The sequence below is a fragment of the Frankliniella occidentalis genome, unplaced genomic scaffold (assembly GCF_000697945.3).
Source record: "Frankliniella occidentalis isolate FOCC.00 unplaced genomic scaffold, Focc_3.1 Scaffold6, whole genome shotgun sequence".
Classification (NCBI taxonomy): domain Eukaryota; kingdom Metazoa; phylum Arthropoda; class Insecta; order Thysanoptera; family Thripidae; genus Frankliniella; species Frankliniella occidentalis.
The window spans coordinates 420,836-437,361 of NW_026267136.1; the positions used below are offsets into that span (position 1 = coordinate 420,836).

Below are 16,526 nucleotides of genomic sequence, written 5' to 3' on the forward strand. Positions count from 1 at the left end.
CCCCCCCACCAGCCTGTCCCCCTCGGGGAGACAGACACGCCGTACCCTACCCCCTTGCGGTGCGTCGGTGCGGTCTGGGAGACCACCCTCACCGCCCTCACCACCCTCACGATGCCCGATGGAGAGGGTCCAAGGAATGCGGTAGATTTCGCGGGTAGATTAGACGTGTACGTGCGGGAGGGCCGGGCCAGAAGGAGGGGGTGAGGATGAGGACGAGACCCGGTTGTGGTGGGGGACATCGCTGTCTGTACCAATACGACGGCACCGCGCTGTCGCCGTGCGCCGCCGCCTCAAAGTAATTTTTCGCCCGTCCGTCCTTCACCTCAAATAGGTTTAGCATGTTATTGCCTTTGGAGAGTCAAAGCGGGTGTAGAGAGGAAAGGGGGAAAAGGAAGGGGGGGGGGACAAAAGGAAAAAGGGTGCGGGTTTCCTGGAGACGCGGAGCGGGAGGGCGCGAGACACACGGAGGCGGTAACCTTTATTTACGTTTCAACAAACTTTGCACGTCCTCGAGCCTCGAGCGCGCACCGGCTCTCGAAACACGCGTCGGGGAAAATACTAACTTTTATCCAATTTGGGCGCCCCGAGCCCCGAGCGGATCGACGCCTCCGACTCGTCTCCGGGCCAGGCCTGCTCCCGCCTGAAGCCACCGTTGTTGTGCTCCAGGTGCACTCCGCCAACAACCTGCTGCTGCTGCACCTGGGGGTGGTGGACGTGTGCGTGGGGGCCGTGCTGGGCGTGCTGCTGGTGTGCAAGGGCGGCGCGGGCCACGATGTGCCGCGCGCCCCGCCCTGCTCGCCCGCGGGCTTCCTGCTGTCGCTGCTGCACCCGCTGGCGCTCTGGACCCTGTGCGGCCTCCACACTGACCGCTACTTTGCCATCTCCACGCCGCTGCACTACGGCGCAAAGGTTCAAATTTACTTTTAACATTTGTCGATTGATAAATTTGTGTTTATGTTTTTTGTTATTTGGTGTACTTGTTGAATTTGCTGTTTAATAACTATGTTTTCTCCTGGTCAGGTGAGCACACGCAAGGTGCTGTGGGGGCTGGGCGTGTCCTGGCTGGGCTCGCTGCTGCTGGCGCTGCTTGCGCTGCTGCCCGGCTGCGCGCCCGAACCACAACGCGCCGCGGGGGCGGGGCTCGGCGCCGACCTCGCGCCCGCCGACGCCCCTGACGCGGCGCCCGCCCCCGCCCCCTGGAGCGCGCCGTGGCCCGCCCCCTGGGGGCCCGTGGCTCACGCGGGCATCTACATCACAGCCACGTTGCTCCTGCCAGCCACCATCGTGCTCGTGTGTAACCTCAAGGTCAGAGCGCGGGTGTCCACGACAAGAGGACAGCCAGTGTGTTTGGCCTCCAACCAACCTGGTCCTGTGCCCGTAGGTGCTTATGATCGCCCGCCACCATCGGCACCGCATCGCCTCCGCCATCTTCGAGGTGACGCTCTCCGCCCAGGTGACCATCACGCACCAGCGCAACCCCTTCGTGCCGCTGGTGGGCGGCGCCCTGGGGCCGCGCCCCGAGCAGAGCCCCCCGGCGCCCGGGATCAGCCCCGGGGCCGCTGCGGCGGTGGCGGCCGCGGCCGCCGCCAAGTTCCGGAGCCGCTCCGCACTCTGTCCCGTGCTGCAGGTGAGGGAGTCAAGTATGAAAATAAAAACAAATTATCATCTCAAAGCGCGACGAAGCGCTACCAACGGATTTGCTTTGATCTGCTTGCAGCTGCTGGGCTCGCTGGTGCTGCTGTACTTCCCGTACTACGGGCTGCTGCTGTGGGACGCGCTGGCCGCCAGCCACGCGGTGCGCGCGCCGAACCCGCACTTCTCCACCATCGCCATGTGCCTCATCACGTGCAGCCCGCCCGTCAACGGCCTGCTCTACGGCGTCAAGAACAAGTCGCTGCGCAAGACGATCCAGAACTACTGGCGCAAGCAGATGTCCAAGAGCGAGGTGAACCAGGAGATCCAGGCGCGCACGCCGTCCACGTGCGGCTCCCGGCGCCCGTCCCTCACCCCGGCGGGCGCGAGCGGCGTGGCCGGCGCCCTGGCGGGCCTCGGCGGGGCGGGCGGCGGCAGCGGCAGGGGCTCGTCCACGCTGCAGCGCCGCCTGTCCGAGATCGTGCTCGAGCCGCTGCGCTCTTCCGTCAGCGTCGGCTCGGCCTCGCCGCGGGGCTCCAAGTTCCAGAGGATCGCGTCGGACCTCGTGTGGCGGCCGTGGCGGCCCCGGCACTGGCTGCTGGGCCGCTCGCTCAGCAGCATCGAGCAGCACGGCCTGCAGCGCTCGCGCTCCCTCAAGGACGGCTGGAACCACAGCTCCAACACCCTGCAGGTGCGACCCAGGTTCAGGTGTCCCCACAATGCAAGCTCCCCATGATGAGGCGCCCGAGCAGGCCCGAGCTCTGTGTGGGGCGCTCAGGGCGGGCCGCCAGCTCAACACAGCTGCATGGCGGGCTGGCCTAACCAGCGCGTCGCAGGCGTTCTCAGAGCCGTGCGCTTGGCTTACGCTCTGTGAGCAAAGGCGAATTTCACAAATATATTTGAAAGTGCGGCGGGGGGGGGGGGTATCGCCTATTGCATCCTCGCTTCGTCGGGTAGGGGCGCCTTAGAGAACGTGCGTCGTGCGTAGTGGTAGCGCCTTTCGAGTTTCTCCACTTCCCGTCCGGGACGCGCTCAGCGCTCACCGCAAACTGTCTCTGTTCCAGATCCCGAGTGTAACAAGCAACGGCGATCTCGCAGCGGGGGTCGGAGCCCACCCCTGGTCCTCGCTGCGCGGCGGCAGTGTGGGCAGCCTCGCTGGCGGCGCGGGGGGCGGAGGGGTCGGGGGCGGCGCGGGCGGTGGCGCAGGGGGCAGCCTGTTCGTGCAGCGCGTGCTGGGCCATTGCCACAACAAGACCCTCACGCCGCGCCACTCGCCCTCGCTGCTCCTGGCGTCCGTGACCCGCCGCTCGCCAAGGATCCTCATCACCAGAGCCTTCTCGGAGGAGAGTGAGAGCGGGCCGCCCGCCACGCCAGTCGCCCCCATGCACCACTCCAACTCCGCGTCCGCCCTCGTGACGGAGGGCCACGTCAACGGCCACGCCCGGCGCTGGCGCCGCATCCGGTACCGCGACGAGGACGAGGAGGCCGTCGAGCCCCTGAGCGCGCTCAGCGGCCACCTGAGCGACGAGTCCAGCTCCCCGTCCGAGCATCACCCGCTCAACGGCCCGCTCCACGCCGGCCGGGGTGACCTCTCGCCCTGCAGCGACGGCGAGGAGCGGGCGCTGCTCTTCAGCCCGGCCTCCACCTCCGCCTGCAGCCCCGTCAGCTCCCCGGAGCCCGGCGAGGACCCTGACCACCAGCTGGCATTCCCTTAACCACAGCCGTGGTTTACTTTGTGCTAAATGTATTTTTGGTCTGGCAGTGAAGTGCACAACTTGTCCCCTGTGGAACGCTATACCTCACCTCGTAAAACAGATTTGGGAATGCCTGAGACTCTTGTAGTTTGTTTGGGAGGATTTTAGTGCAATAAGGCCATGACCTGTTCCTTTGTGATTTCTTTACTGTGGACACGGATATTATTGTATGTACCTGAATTATAAGAATGTATGTATATCAAGTTAAATAAAATAAAAACTTTATGGTGTGGTTTATTGATGTTAGAGTAAATGTATTGCTCAGCAGATGTTTCTAGTATTAAATTAAAAAGGAGAAAGTCAAGAACATGTGTGTAATACTCATATCATAAAACACCACTTGATGTTTAGCTTCGGGCCCAGTGTAGAAAATATTTCTTGTTTGGGAATAGTGATGCTTACAAAACTAGCAGCTAGAAAATTTAAGAACTTTAAAGAAAATTATTCTCTTTATGAGACCACATGTATGTGCTGCTTCTTGGCCATCTGATTGCTTCATTCTTAAAATCTTTACAGACTCCAATGAGATATGCTATCATGAGACACTAATTTTAAAATATATACCAGCGATGAAAGTGGATAAATTACCCTTAAAGATCAATTCAAACTATTATGGCAACAATATTTCTTTGTATCGTTTACCATGTTGACTCGGATCGGCTGTGTGGCCTTTAGTATGTGCCATGTAATGTAATACAATCAACCTCAAGATATAACATTTAAGAGTCCCATCTGCTTTTGACAATCTAAACCTTAAATACAGACACAAGTCAAAGGGCTAAATAAGGTTGCATCCCTTTGCAAACTTAATTTTAAGAAAAATAATATTCGTCATTGATGATGTTTGCTTAAGTGTTTACTGCTTCCTCTAGTGCTGGACAATAGCTATAGAAGCAGAGGGAACAATTGAATCATAGGATGCAGGAGATATATTTGTCAAAGTCAAACACATCACGGGACATTTGTTCTGAGTAAGAAGTAATTCCACTGACAATGTATTTCCATTTTTCTGCATTTGCCTGGACTAGCTCATGAGTGAGTGAGAGATATTTTCATTCAGTGAATTGTATCATTATTCCTGATTATTTATTTTTGTTCCTGTGATGAAAAGTTTATTTTTAAGGTAGTGAGAGTTATATCAGATGTTTTAATGTGAGTGTGTATGGGCATAAAAAAATGTCTTTCAACTACTGCACTGCTGTAGAAAATCTGGAAATATTTCTGTATCAAAATATTAATAAATGTGTCAGTAATGTCATGTGAGAGGGGAAAAAAGATGATTTGATTAATGACAGAGAATATATATAAAGTATATTACTATCCAAACTCGAGCCGGAATACGATCACACACAAAATATGAGTGTCGGGACTTACCATAGTTGTGTTCAAACGACGGACATCATTCCACTTCATAGTACGTTACTTGAAAAGAATGAAGTGAAAATCTAACGAGATTGAAATAGACCATTTCACCCCAGCGCTTTTCGACCTCTCGAAGAACAAAAATACCGGAAGTCGTGCAGTATATGGAACGTTCCTAGCCGTTAAACACGTTAGATTGAAGCGGTGTGTGTCGTAATAACATATTTTTGACTAAATTTAGGACTGAGAAGAGTAGATTGTCGGTTGCATTGACGACAAAACCTCTATTTCATAAGACACTTTACCCTGACTTCCGGTATTTTTGTTCTTCGAGAGGTCGAAAAGCGCTCGGGTGAAATGGTCTATTGAACGGCAAGCGGCTGGGCTTGGAACAAACCGCGAACAAAACAAACACGTCAACACCACACTTCACATCCGGTTGGTACTGATCTCAGACTATAATGTCGAAGTACGTCCGTTTCTTTCTGGGTCGCACAAAGCCCCGCGATTTTTTGTAGAATTATACTTAACCAACTAAATAGCGAATGTCCGGACGTAAAAATAAAATTCACAAGTCAAAAACCATGAAATGTGAACTTGAAATTTTTCATACTCGAGCAGAGCGGGCTGCTTGTTTATCTCTGCCTTAAAGCACGAACGGCTGCTGCAATCAAAATGGCGAATTCATTACCACCGCAACACGAATTGGTAAGTTTTGTTAAATTTACGCTATATTTTAAGCCGATTTGATATATTGCAAGATCATTTGATAGACACTTATTCTTCTAACTATCTGGAAGCATCATAGTTATCAATTTGGGCGCTAATATGTCATTGATTGACGCCTGGTAGTGTCCCCACGTAGGCCATCATTTGTTTGACAGCTATGAGTGCTACGCCCTAAGGGTTTTGTGTGGACATTAATTCTGGTTTTATGTGCAATATGTAACTGCCCACATCTTCCAAGACGACAATGGTATTATTTGACGTATTTAGAGACTTTCAACGAACTGTACTTTCGCCTGTCATTTCGGCTCATTATCCTTGGCAATGTTTACTTAACCTCTACATGGTTTCCTATTTTAACTATTTCCAATTCTATTATACATTCCATTCTTATTGTGATGCTCTGAAATAGTCCTTTTTTTTGTTACTAGTTTTGAGAAGAATTTGTCATTTAACTTTGAACTCATTGAGCCTGAGACAAGTATATCTGTCATTCGTCAGACAGGATATACGGAATTGAAGTCCGTCCTTAGAAATTGAGGGCTGTTTCATAGATGCTCTGCTTTGCCCTTTCGGCTTTTAAAACAATGTTGGCCTTAAGTCTGCATTAGTTACAGTTTCATTGAGGATATAGTTAAGACCAAAAGTATCTGCCTTCTATAGTAAAAACTCAGCAAACTTAATTGTTTGAAAGGTCACTTATAGAGTGATTTCCTGCAGCTGTAGTTTTAACCATCAAACATATATCGCTCATATTTATCCCTTCAGTCCAAATAGATAATTGCTTGCAAGTTATTTTATTGTAGCCTCACAGTATGAACTGATCAGATTTTTATACTCTTGCACCAAGTCAATGAACACATTCATTTGCACAAATGCAAGTTTTAATTTTAATAATGCATTGACATTTCTTTTACCTGGAGTGTGTCTTAAGCAATTTATGTTCACGTTTGTTGGTGCTGTATTGAACTGTATTGAAGTTAATTTGATGTGTTGCTGATATTTTGATTCATAAACAGACATTTAGAAAAAACTAAAAACATTTATTCGCAGTTACAACAGTTCGGGAAAATATTTTTGACGAACAAAACACACGCAAATTTCTATATATTTTGATTGACTTTTTTCAAATATTATCTTATCTGTTCCTCCTCCTACATTTTATATTCTTGTCAAAACACAATGTTGACCAAAATGACCTGTGTACAGATGTGTCTGGTGGAGTGTCTCGGTGTTCTCTAAGAGGAGGCAGGGGCCATCATTCAACGTAAGATCTATAGATGTGCACTCTGTAGTTAATTGCTTCATGCCCTCACGAGTTACCTACCAAGGCTGTTTTATTGCTCCACGTTTATCCAGCTGCAGCTTAAATACATGGGTGCCTTTCAAATTTTGATTATATGTGTGATAATGTCTTGTTTTTAATAGCATACTAACTAAATGACAGACACTGATTGTGAAATCTTTGAAAGTTTGTTTTTCTTTCATAGGGGAAGGGGCAGGGGCAAACAGAATTGGTGTATGGAATATTCAAAGGCTAATTTTTTATGCACCAGCCTAGCCACTGCTTTGTGCCACTGCACGCTGCTGTTGTACAGTTACCAAATTTGGTAATAAACATGATCCCTGATGACAATTTAATTTTTCTAACACACTTTTCAGAATATTTAATCTTTTTTTTTACTGTTTTAACAATTAAACAAAATTAGTTAAAATTTATGGAATGGACGGTTTGATTAGATCTAATACATGCATTAATTTAATTTTACTTTGCACTGTACACTGTAGCTATTTTAACAATATAAAGTTACAGCCCCCAATGATAATAAAGAATTACATAATTTACAGAGCTACTGTACAGAACTTTTGGTTAAATGGGATTAAAAGTCAATCTTCTAGTTAGGTTTTGGGGATGATAAACAAATTCCTTCCTTGTTGTAACTTTTTTAGATGTAGGATTTTCAATAGAACCTACCTTTACCTTACTGTGAGTAGAGAAAAATGTGTGCATGACTTCAAAAAATTGTTTTTATTTTTATTTTTTTTGTATTGAAAGTATTTAAGTTTGTTTGTAATGTGTACCATCTACTGTATGCCTGTGTCTTCTGCTGTTCAGAATTGGTTTTATTTTCTTTCTGAAGTTGTTCTTTTATATGTTGATTCCTTAGTGTAGGTTTTTTGTGGTGTGAAGTGTGGTTGTTGGTTGCAGAATGCAAATGCCCGATACTATCTAGTTAAAGTGCTCCTGGAAAATTATCAAATCTTAGTTTTGAATTTAACCAAATTGTGTTTCTTCTTTGTGATTTTCAGGCTACAAAAATATTTATTGAAACTGTGAACAATCTTCGTCAAAAAGTTCGGACTACTCCTGTCACATGGTCTGTAGCAACTAAATTTCTAGCAGCACGTAAATGGGATGTTGGACGAGCTGTAACACTTTATGAAGCCCATGAAGCTACTAGATTAAGGGAGGGACTCCTGAACTTTGACCCAACTCAAGATCCATTGAAAAGTGAGCTGAGTACAGGAAAATTCACAGTTTTGGTGAGTCTTGAGTTGACTTGTACAGGCTCTGTTAATGATGTAACCATTTCTCATTTAATTAGTTCTGATTTATTACAGCCAACTCGGGACCAAAACGGTGCTGCCATAGCAGTTTTTACTGCCAGAATACATTCTCCTCTGGAATCTTCACATCAGACAACTTTGCAGGTAGCAATATTTTCTACCTCACCTTACCCAAATCTTTCAAAACAAGTAGTTCTTACAAATGTTAAATTTGTTTTACACATAGATTTACTTTTCTGTTCTAGGGTGTGGTGTATCAGTTAGATGTGGCACTTGAGAGTATTGAAACTCAACGATATGGCTTGGTGTTCATTTATGATATGTCAGATTCCAAATACTCAAACTTTGATTATGAACTCAGTCAGAAAATCCTTACGCTGTTAAAGGTAGGCAAAATATTTTTTTCTTAATTTAAAGGGGGCTTCAGTATTGAGGTATCTTAGTCTGGTTTTCTTGAAAAAAAAAAATGTTTCAAGTTGAACCTTTATCATTTTGGAGATTGTACATGCCAAGTATTAAAAGGTCCAGAAATGTACAACATTAACAATAGGAGCGGGTCTACCTAGATACCTCATTCATAGTCCTCTACCAGAACATTCGCTTGTTGCCGCCGTCGCATCCTCGTCTGTTCGTTCGTGGTCACTTCGGCCGAGGTTTTCCTCGGTTCGGTCGATCTCGGGACCCTAACCAGGCTGGGTAGTGTGAAATTTCCCAGTCGCGTTTTGTCATTCCCTGCCTGTTATTTTTCTATGTTTCCTGTTGCGCTTCTCGTCCGGATTCCTGTACTTGGTCGTCATTTGTACGGCAGGCAGTTAAACCTGTTCATTTGTCGAAACCTTATGAGAGTCTCGTGGGTTGTGGGCGTCGGGAGGTAATCCGTCTGGCAACACTGGCGCGGTCCTCCCTGCAGCGGGTTATCGAGCGACAGAGGGTTGGGGAGGGTGAGGGGTGGGGGTGCGAGCGGCTCGGCGTCTCGCGCACCCCCAGTGCTTCGCGGATCGCGCTCCCCTCTCCGCCCTGCGCGGCCTCGCCACCCCTTCCCCCTCCTCTCGGTGGCTCAGTCTCCATCGATCGAATTGCTGCAGGTGCCGCCGCTGTCGCTCTAGTAGCAGCAGTGGCATTGCGCGGAGCTTGACCGTCTCTCGCGAGTTTCTGTCTTGCTGGCCTCCGACGAGCCCTTCCTCTCGTCGAGGAGGTTCCACCGGCCCGCTTTCAAGGTAGTTTCTGGTCGTGGATCCCGCGGGGTCGCGGCGGGGTCGCCCCATGGTCGCGCGGTGCGAGCTTGAGGACGCTTAGAGCGCCGCCCTGCTGGCCGCCGCGGCCACGGCTCGCCCGTCTCGCTTCTCTCCTCTCCTCGCGCTGCACCGGGATAATTTTAAACAACTGTGACTGCGCGGCACTTGGCGGGGCCCAGGCCGACCAGGCCGGTGGCGGTCGGTGAGCCTCCGCGCCCCGCCCCGCCGAGTGCGTACGTCGTGGGCCACATGCCTGCCCGCGGGTAGCTGGGCCGAGCAGCTGTCTGCTTGGCGTGAAGGGCATGCCGTGGGCGCCGGCCTCAGTACGGCGGCGACTCCCTGTGTCCCAGGGTCGGCCGTTGGGCCCTTGGGTAGTCGCACGGGGGGTTGGGGTTGGATTTGGGCTGGCAAGGAATTCGCCCAGCTCTCACAAAATGATGTGTTCCCTAGTCCTCAATAGCAAGGGCTTCATGTACACTGCTCCATTTAGTAATGGAATTCCTTTTGGTCTGACTCTGCTTAACACCTTTTTTTTAAATACACGTTTATATCGGAGATACTCCACACCTTTCTTATTCACTTGTAGGGTGTGATTTCACAACAATAATATTTTTATTTTCAGGGAGGATATCCTGCCAAGTTAAAGAAAGTCCTCATTGTGACTGCACCGCTATGGTTTAAAGCTCCATTTAAAATCCTTAGATTGTTTGTTAGAGAAAAGCTTCGGGACAGAGTTTTCACAATAAGTGTTCCTCAGGTGAGCACAAAATCACATGTGCCAATTTATTTACACTTCTAGGATTTCAGCCATTTTCATTGCAGGTATTTGTACTGTATATGGTTTTAATATTCTGTGCACTTTTCAGTTGACATCTCATATACCTCGAGAGTCACTCCCTGTGAAACTGGGTGGTACAGTGGAAGTGGATCATGCAGCTTGGTTGCTTAAGTGTCTTCGCTCCATGACTAACCGAGAGCAGCACGGTGATGGAACAGGGGAAGGGGCTGGCCCACAGTGTGTCCTGTCTAGTGATGGAGCAGACCTGACTTCGTCTTCATCTTCCCTTTCCCTGTCTGTTTCATCAAGTGTTGCAGCAGCAACTGATGCAGCCAAAGCCTTAATTGGAAACGGCATGGCTGGCTCAGGGTCACAAGCAGCACAGGTAATTTAAAATTCAATCCCTAAGAATATTTAAACCAAAAAACATGTATTTTACATCTGTTTGTTGTGTTTTTTTCTTAGGACAAAGAAACAGCCACCACAAATGGCAATGCCCAACAAAAGCAAATGGATTGTGGTGGATTTGGGTCAGGTGGTGATGAAGATGATGAAGATGATGCTGAGGTAGCATCTGCTAGTCTCTGTAACAATCCTCAGACTTGGGACCATGACAATGCAGGTGTGAATGGAGGTAGAGCTATAGAATACTGGTGTGCTTCTCTGCTTATATCCACAAATCACTATCTAACAATCATCATTTTCTGTACAACTTCAGAAGCATCATCTCCCGCACCACCTTCTTCCGCCAGTAGTGGTTTCTCCTCTGAGGACAGTTTGCACTGCGATATAAGTAGTGGTATGAAAATTGAAGAATTTGTGGAATATGTTCGAAATAAGGGACATTCTGAACTTGTTGCTGAGTATGTTGAAATTAAGCTTCGCGAAGCTGATGGATCATTTAATCATGCAAGGTGGGCACTTTATTTTTAATAAAACATTGGTTTTCCTTACATTGTACTTAACACTAATGATCAATATGTTTCAGACTGCGTCCCAATGCACCGAAAAATCGTTATTCCGACGTATTATGCTTTGATCATAGTAGGGTACTACTTTCTCAAATTGATGATGATACTTGCAGCGATTATATCAATGCAAATTTTGTTGATGGATACAAGCAGAAAAATGCTTTTATTTCAACTCAAGGTTAGTTACAAAAAGTTTTTTTTTTTTTTTTTTTTTTTTTCATCCTGACATAAATTGACTTAACACACCCTTCCATGATTAACCATGTATTCTTTGCAGGTCCTCTCCCTAAAACATCTACTGACTTTTGGCGCATGATTTGGGAGCAGCAGGTTCTGGTTGTTGTAATGACCACTCGGGTTGTTGAAAGGGGGAGAACCAAGTGTGGGCAATACTGGTCCCCAGATGAAGGGGGATCACTCACTTTTGGTGATTTTGAAGTGACAACTGATTCTTTGGAGCAGAATGAAGATTACACTGTTACCTCTCTAACTCTTACCAACACTAAGGTATGTGTCCATTTTCTGATCCTTCCATAATTTTTTGTGGTTCTGTTTTGGCTGTGTGTCTAATTCTTCAATCATTTTTAGACGGAAGAATGTCGGACAGTTAGCCATATGCAGTTTACCTCCTGGCCGGACTATGGAGTTCCTCAGTCAGCTCAGGCAATGCTGGAATTCCTTGACAGAGTCAGGTGTCAGCAGGCTACAATGGTAGCTGATTTAGGGGATACATGGGCTGGACATCCGAAAGGACCACCAATTATTGTACATTGCTCTGCGGGAATTGGACGAACAGGTATGTGATTTGTTTCAAAATCTTACTCTAATTTGTCATGGTAGAAATTTGTGAAAGTATATATTACCAAATGTGCTGTGATCCTCTAAATTTATTCCTCTTGTTTCAGGAACATTTTGTACTCTAGATATCTGCATAGCCCGACTTGAAGATGTAGGTACTGTGGATGTTCGAGGCACTGTTGAGCGAATCAGATCACAAAGAGCATTTTCCATACAAATGCCAGATCAATATGTTTTCTGCCATCTGGCTCTCATTGAATATGCTTCGTTAAAAGGACTTATCTCCAACATTGATCTTGAAGGGTTAGAGAAGTTAAAGGAAGATGATTCAGACTAAAATAAGACCAATCATAGACATTAAGCATAACTAAATGCAAATGGTTTATTTTTGTTCCTGTGAAATTAAACCCTGTGAGAAGTGAAGATCAAGAACCTGGTTAGTGGTTTTATTGAAGTATTTAAATCTGCAAGTATTTAAAGTTTGTGAATATAGGGGTATAGTGCCACTGTGATATTGTATGGCAGTCACTGACTGTAAGCTGGCACTCATGTTGCTGACTCAACCTGTTTCCTTCAGTGTCATTGATATTAATTAAAGAAACTACAGCTGACCCACCGTAATCCCAGAACTGATTTTCAGCAAATTCTTAAGGAAACATGGTGTATTATCAACATTTGTGATGTGAGAGGTTGTGGTGTGGTGTGCATTGTTTTCTACGTGTATCTGGTCAGTGCGAGAATTCAACTTGAAACAGGAGGTATACAGAAGTTTGCCTGATAGTTTTTATTAACTTCTGGTTTTAAAAAAGTGTCAGGAGCATTTCTCTTCTTTTTTCTTTTCTTTTTCTTATTTCCCAGCTGTCTTTTGCATATGTGCGGTGTTAAGCATATCAAAAAGCTTTTGTTTTAATTAAATCATTGCTTGTTTAAATTCTTCTTTTCTAAATCTCATTTCATCTCTTCCTTTTTCCCCCCTTATGCACTAACTATTAAACCTTGTGTTTTCTTGTGATTTCTGTGAAATGTACAATATTTGTTAAGTCACCAGATGGCAATGATATGAGACTTTTGCGTTGTGCTCCCTTGAAAGAGCATCAATTATCCCAGTAGTAAGGAAATAGACTAAATTGTTCTTCCCAATTTTGTAATGAGAACCTTTTTATATCCTGTTAGAATACCTTTAGACCTGTACTACTTTTATTATCAAGGTATGTGACTGAATTAATTGGGATAAATATAAGGTTATTGTATTTTATTTGGTATACGCACTCTTGAGAAAATATGATCTGTTCTTTTAGAATCTCTCAGAGAACACATTTCTTTCACTGTTATTATTGAGGTAGTGTAACCTAACTTATCAGTAACAATTGAAATAAAGAAATTGACCATCATCTGTTTGGTCATAACTTATCTTGTTACAAAGTTATGAGGCTTTAGTGAAAGTCATTGTAGTAACTTCCTATTTTGAAATTAGCCATAACCAGTGTGTGAGGATTTCTTGTTGAGGTAAAGTGCAAAGTGCTTTTCAATTCTTCTTATCTAAAGTGCTTGCGAACAAACTAAAATTTGTGTATTTCAGTGAAAGTGTGCTGGTACAAAATCATGTATGTATGATGTTTTAAATGAAACTTCAGTTTAAAAGATACACCTATGGAAAACTGAAGTTTGGTTTAAGAACATAGTTCCCAAGCCATATTTTTATTGGAGTTTTACTGTATTGAGAAACACTTCAGCATTGACTGAAAAGAAAAGATTGGTGTTCCTGGGTTCTTGTGTGCAAATCTGGTTTAATCGTGAAATTAGGAATAATTTTACCAAAAAGTTTTCTTTTTTCATGGGGATGTATAATTTCCCATCTCTTGAAACACCAAGATACTTTTGAAAACCTGTAGCACCTCACATATTTACCAAGCATCTGATTTAAGTTGCTTCATGACAAGGATGATGCCTCCTGTTATTTTAGTACACTTGGCTTCCAATGTGTGTAGAAGTAACCCTAATCCTTGACTATGGTCATGTTTTTGTCATGCTGTTCCTTACCTCAAGCTTTGTGAATTGTATATGGCTGAATTTGAGTGTAAATTTAAACCAAAGAAATGTAGATTCAGTATTTTGATTGGCATTTGACTGAAGTTGAGCTATTTTATTGTTGTTTTTAATTTTAGTTTTTATTTTTTGTTTTCATTTTGGTCAAGATTTAGGGCTACCATGTTTCCACCTCTAAAGAGAGCAGCAGCTAAACATTTTCTTCACTAATCAAACTAATCAATTGTATTTAAAATGTCATGGACTTAAACCAACAAGATTAAATTAATAAATTAAAGTTTCTTTCCTACACAGCTACTTTTTGTAGAAGGCAGCTGTTGCCTTACATTTTTAACTTAGTCTGATATTTGTTGGAAGGATGATTTAAAATTATTTTCCTAGTAGCTGTGTTTTTTTCTTACATCTATATGGGTGGCTGCATGTAACTCTATGTGTGCAGCTGTTCCAGAATATATTTGTTGTTGTTATTTTTACTTCTATAATTCAGTTAGAATGTTTGACTGCTACTGCAACTAACTGCCCATGTTTCTAATGCTACTCTTTATACGAACCATCCTTCTATATATAACGGTGATAATCAATTTTGAACACCTTATAGAAATTGTGATATTGAACTCATGTTTATAATTTGTATCTATGCTTTGTGATGTACTGATTACTTAGGTTACGATCGGTGCAAATTTTTGCCACAGACTTTCACAACATTCATGTCTCTTATCATGCTTTGTCATCAGAGTTTTCAGAGTAACACGTGTTTCAGTTTCGTTGTGCTGCTCTTGTCATTTAATTAGCACCAAACTCATTTTAATGTCTCATTTTCATTATGTTAGTAACTGTCTTACCATTACGCAGATGCAGCCTATTCCTGTAAACTGCACTGACTGGATATGCGTGGGAATATATTTCAGTTCCATCTTGTTTTCTTTTTCTATTATAAATAGATGTCGGAATTATTTTATTTAAATGTGTATATATTAAGAATTAATATATATTAATTACATACTGCGCCCGTTTCCATCAATTTCTCTCCTACCTCCCAAACCCAGTAACACTGAAGTTGGCTGCTCCATAATACACAATTGGCGAACGTGGATTCAGACCGCCGCGTCGGGGATGTTGGACTTGACGTCTTAAGTGCAAGGGCGCGGCTCACTCGGGTGTCCGCGTCGATCAGTGTCAGACGGCGAGGAAGAGGAAGGAAGGGCGTGTTGTGCGGGCGGACTGGAGGGCGGGAGGGAAGGTCTGCGCCGGGGTCGCGCTGCACAAAGTGTACGGACTACGGAATCCATTCTGTAGTACGCTGTGGCGCGCTAGCGCGCTGCGCTGGCGCGGTGAAAGGTGGAGGGGCTGGGCGCGGCCGCGGGTGGGTGGGTGGAGGGGGAGAGACTCGCGGTGCGGCGCGCCGGCCGCGGCCGCTCGCTCGGCCCGTCCCGTCCCGTCCCCGTCAGTCTGTGGGTTGGCAGCGGGTCGGTCGTACGCGTGCTCAGCGAGTCCGTGTCCGTGTCTGTGCGTATCGCGTGCGAGCGAGTTGTGGCCTTGGTGCGAGTGTTTGCTATCCGAGCGCCGGAGCAGGCGGAGCAGGCCGGGTGCAAAGTCCCGCCGCGCCGGGCTACGCCGGGCTCCCCGAGGCTCCGCGCCCAGCGTGCGTGCAGCTGTGTTGTGATTGACCTCAGTGCATGGATGAGGTGGTGAAGTGATTCGTCAGTGCGATGCTCAAGAACATGCCCCTGTTTAACAAGCGGAGCTCCAAGAAGGAGTCCGACGCCGTGCCCGTGCTGGGTGACACCAACGGGCACAGCAACGGGGACGTTGGTGACGGCGGCGGCCGCTGGTCGGGCGCGGGGGCGGAGCGCGACCTGGTGCACGGCAGCCCCAACAGCAGGTCGCCCGGGCCGCAGCGGCCACCCCTCGTGTTCCACTGCCAGCAGGCTCACGGCTCGCCCACCGGCCTCATCTGTGGATTTTCCACCGTCAGGGAGCTCTATCAGAAGATCTCCGAGTGCTACGACTTCCTCCCGGACGATGTGAGTCTTGGGCTGGGCTGTGACCCCGGTAGCAGGCGCCCTGCTGTCATCGGCGGAAGCCTATCGGTCTTTTGAGGCCTGGCGGTCCCCATGACCACGACAGGCCAGTCTCTTGTCCTGACGGCCCGGAGGGTGGGTGTGAGTAAAGCTTGCAACGGGACCCAAGTCCCTAGATCCCCTTCGACGGGCAGGCGTCTTCTAGAGCTGACGCTATCTTTGCAAACCCCGAGGCTGGCGCGAGGAGCGCCCGTAGCTCTCGAGGCGCGCCATAGGAAGTCCTAGGCGGAGCCGGCCGGGGCATTCCCCCCTGGCACTGGCCACACCGACTGCAGCCCCCCGCGGCCCGCCTCGCCGCGGCGCCGCGTCCACACCGGCTGGAGCAGCTTCTCTGCCGTCTCCGCGCATCATCCCGTACCCGGTCGGGTCACAGGACGGCGGCCCGCGGCCCGGCCCTGCCGGCCAGAGAGCACTCGCACCCGCGTGCGAGGATTAGAGAGGTGTTTGGCTTGTCAGCGCCCGCGGTGACGTACAGCTGGCAACAACGTACCGCGGCCGCGGAACAGAGCAGAGGCCGTGCCGGTGTGGCGCCGCGGGGCATACAGACCGCGCCGAACTGGAGCAGGCGGGGCGGG

At 47.2% G+C, this 16,526-nt stretch overlaps 3 protein-coding genes across 6 annotated transcripts in view; all 3 read left to right on the forward strand.

Annotated features, from left to right (window-relative positions):
• LOC113201750 (uncharacterized) overlaps positions 1–4,644 on the forward strand; it is a 9,624-nt gene extending 4,980 nt beyond the window's left edge. Inside the window, exons 2-6 of the mRNA XM_052270798.1 lie at positions 667–909; positions 1,021–1,305; positions 1,382–1,627; positions 1,718–2,323; positions 2,697–4,644. Coding sequence (XP_052126758.1) covers positions 667–909; positions 1,021–1,305; positions 1,382–1,627; positions 1,718–2,323; positions 2,697–3,347 — 2,031 coding nt within the window. The 3' untranslated portion in view covers positions 3,348–4,644. The remainder of the gene's footprint in view (positions 1–666; positions 910–1,020; positions 1,306–1,381; positions 1,628–1,717; positions 2,324–2,696) is intronic.
• A 693-nt stretch (positions 4,645–5,337) lies between these two features.
• LOC113201698 (tyrosine-protein phosphatase non-receptor type 9) lies at positions 5,338–14,875 on the forward strand. 4 transcript variants are annotated; one of them, XM_026415531.2, is made up of 12 exons: positions 5,338–5,456; positions 7,785–8,018; positions 8,097–8,186; positions 8,288–8,428; positions 9,900–10,034; positions 10,144–10,440; positions 10,521–10,689; positions 10,774–10,969; positions 11,044–11,204; positions 11,304–11,533; positions 11,615–11,822; positions 11,932–14,875. In XM_026415531.2, the coding sequence occupies exons 1-12, from the start codon at positions 5,424–5,426 to the stop codon at positions 12,159–12,161; spliced, it is 2,124 nt and encodes a 707-aa protein (XP_026271316.1). In that variant the 5' UTR covers positions 5,338–5,423; the 3' UTR covers positions 12,162–14,875. The 4 variants fall into 4 exon arrangements, with proteins under 4 accessions (XP_026271316.1, XP_026271317.1, XP_052126769.1 ...); XM_026415532.2 differs by having other exon boundaries at positions 10,521–10,677; XM_052270809.1 differs by lacking the exon at positions 5,338–5,456 and adding an exon at positions 5,703–5,724.
• A 423-nt stretch (positions 14,876–15,298) lies between these two features.
• The window catches only part of LOC113201694 (PDZ domain-containing protein GIPC3), a 31,733-nt gene continuing 30,505 nt past the window's right edge, over positions 15,299–16,526 (forward strand). Inside the window, exon 1 of the mRNA XM_026415521.2 lies at positions 15,299–15,894. Within this exon, the coding sequence (XP_026271306.1) occupies positions 15,580–15,894 (315 nt within the window). The 5' untranslated portion in view covers positions 15,299–15,579. The remainder of the gene's footprint in view (positions 15,895–16,526) is intronic.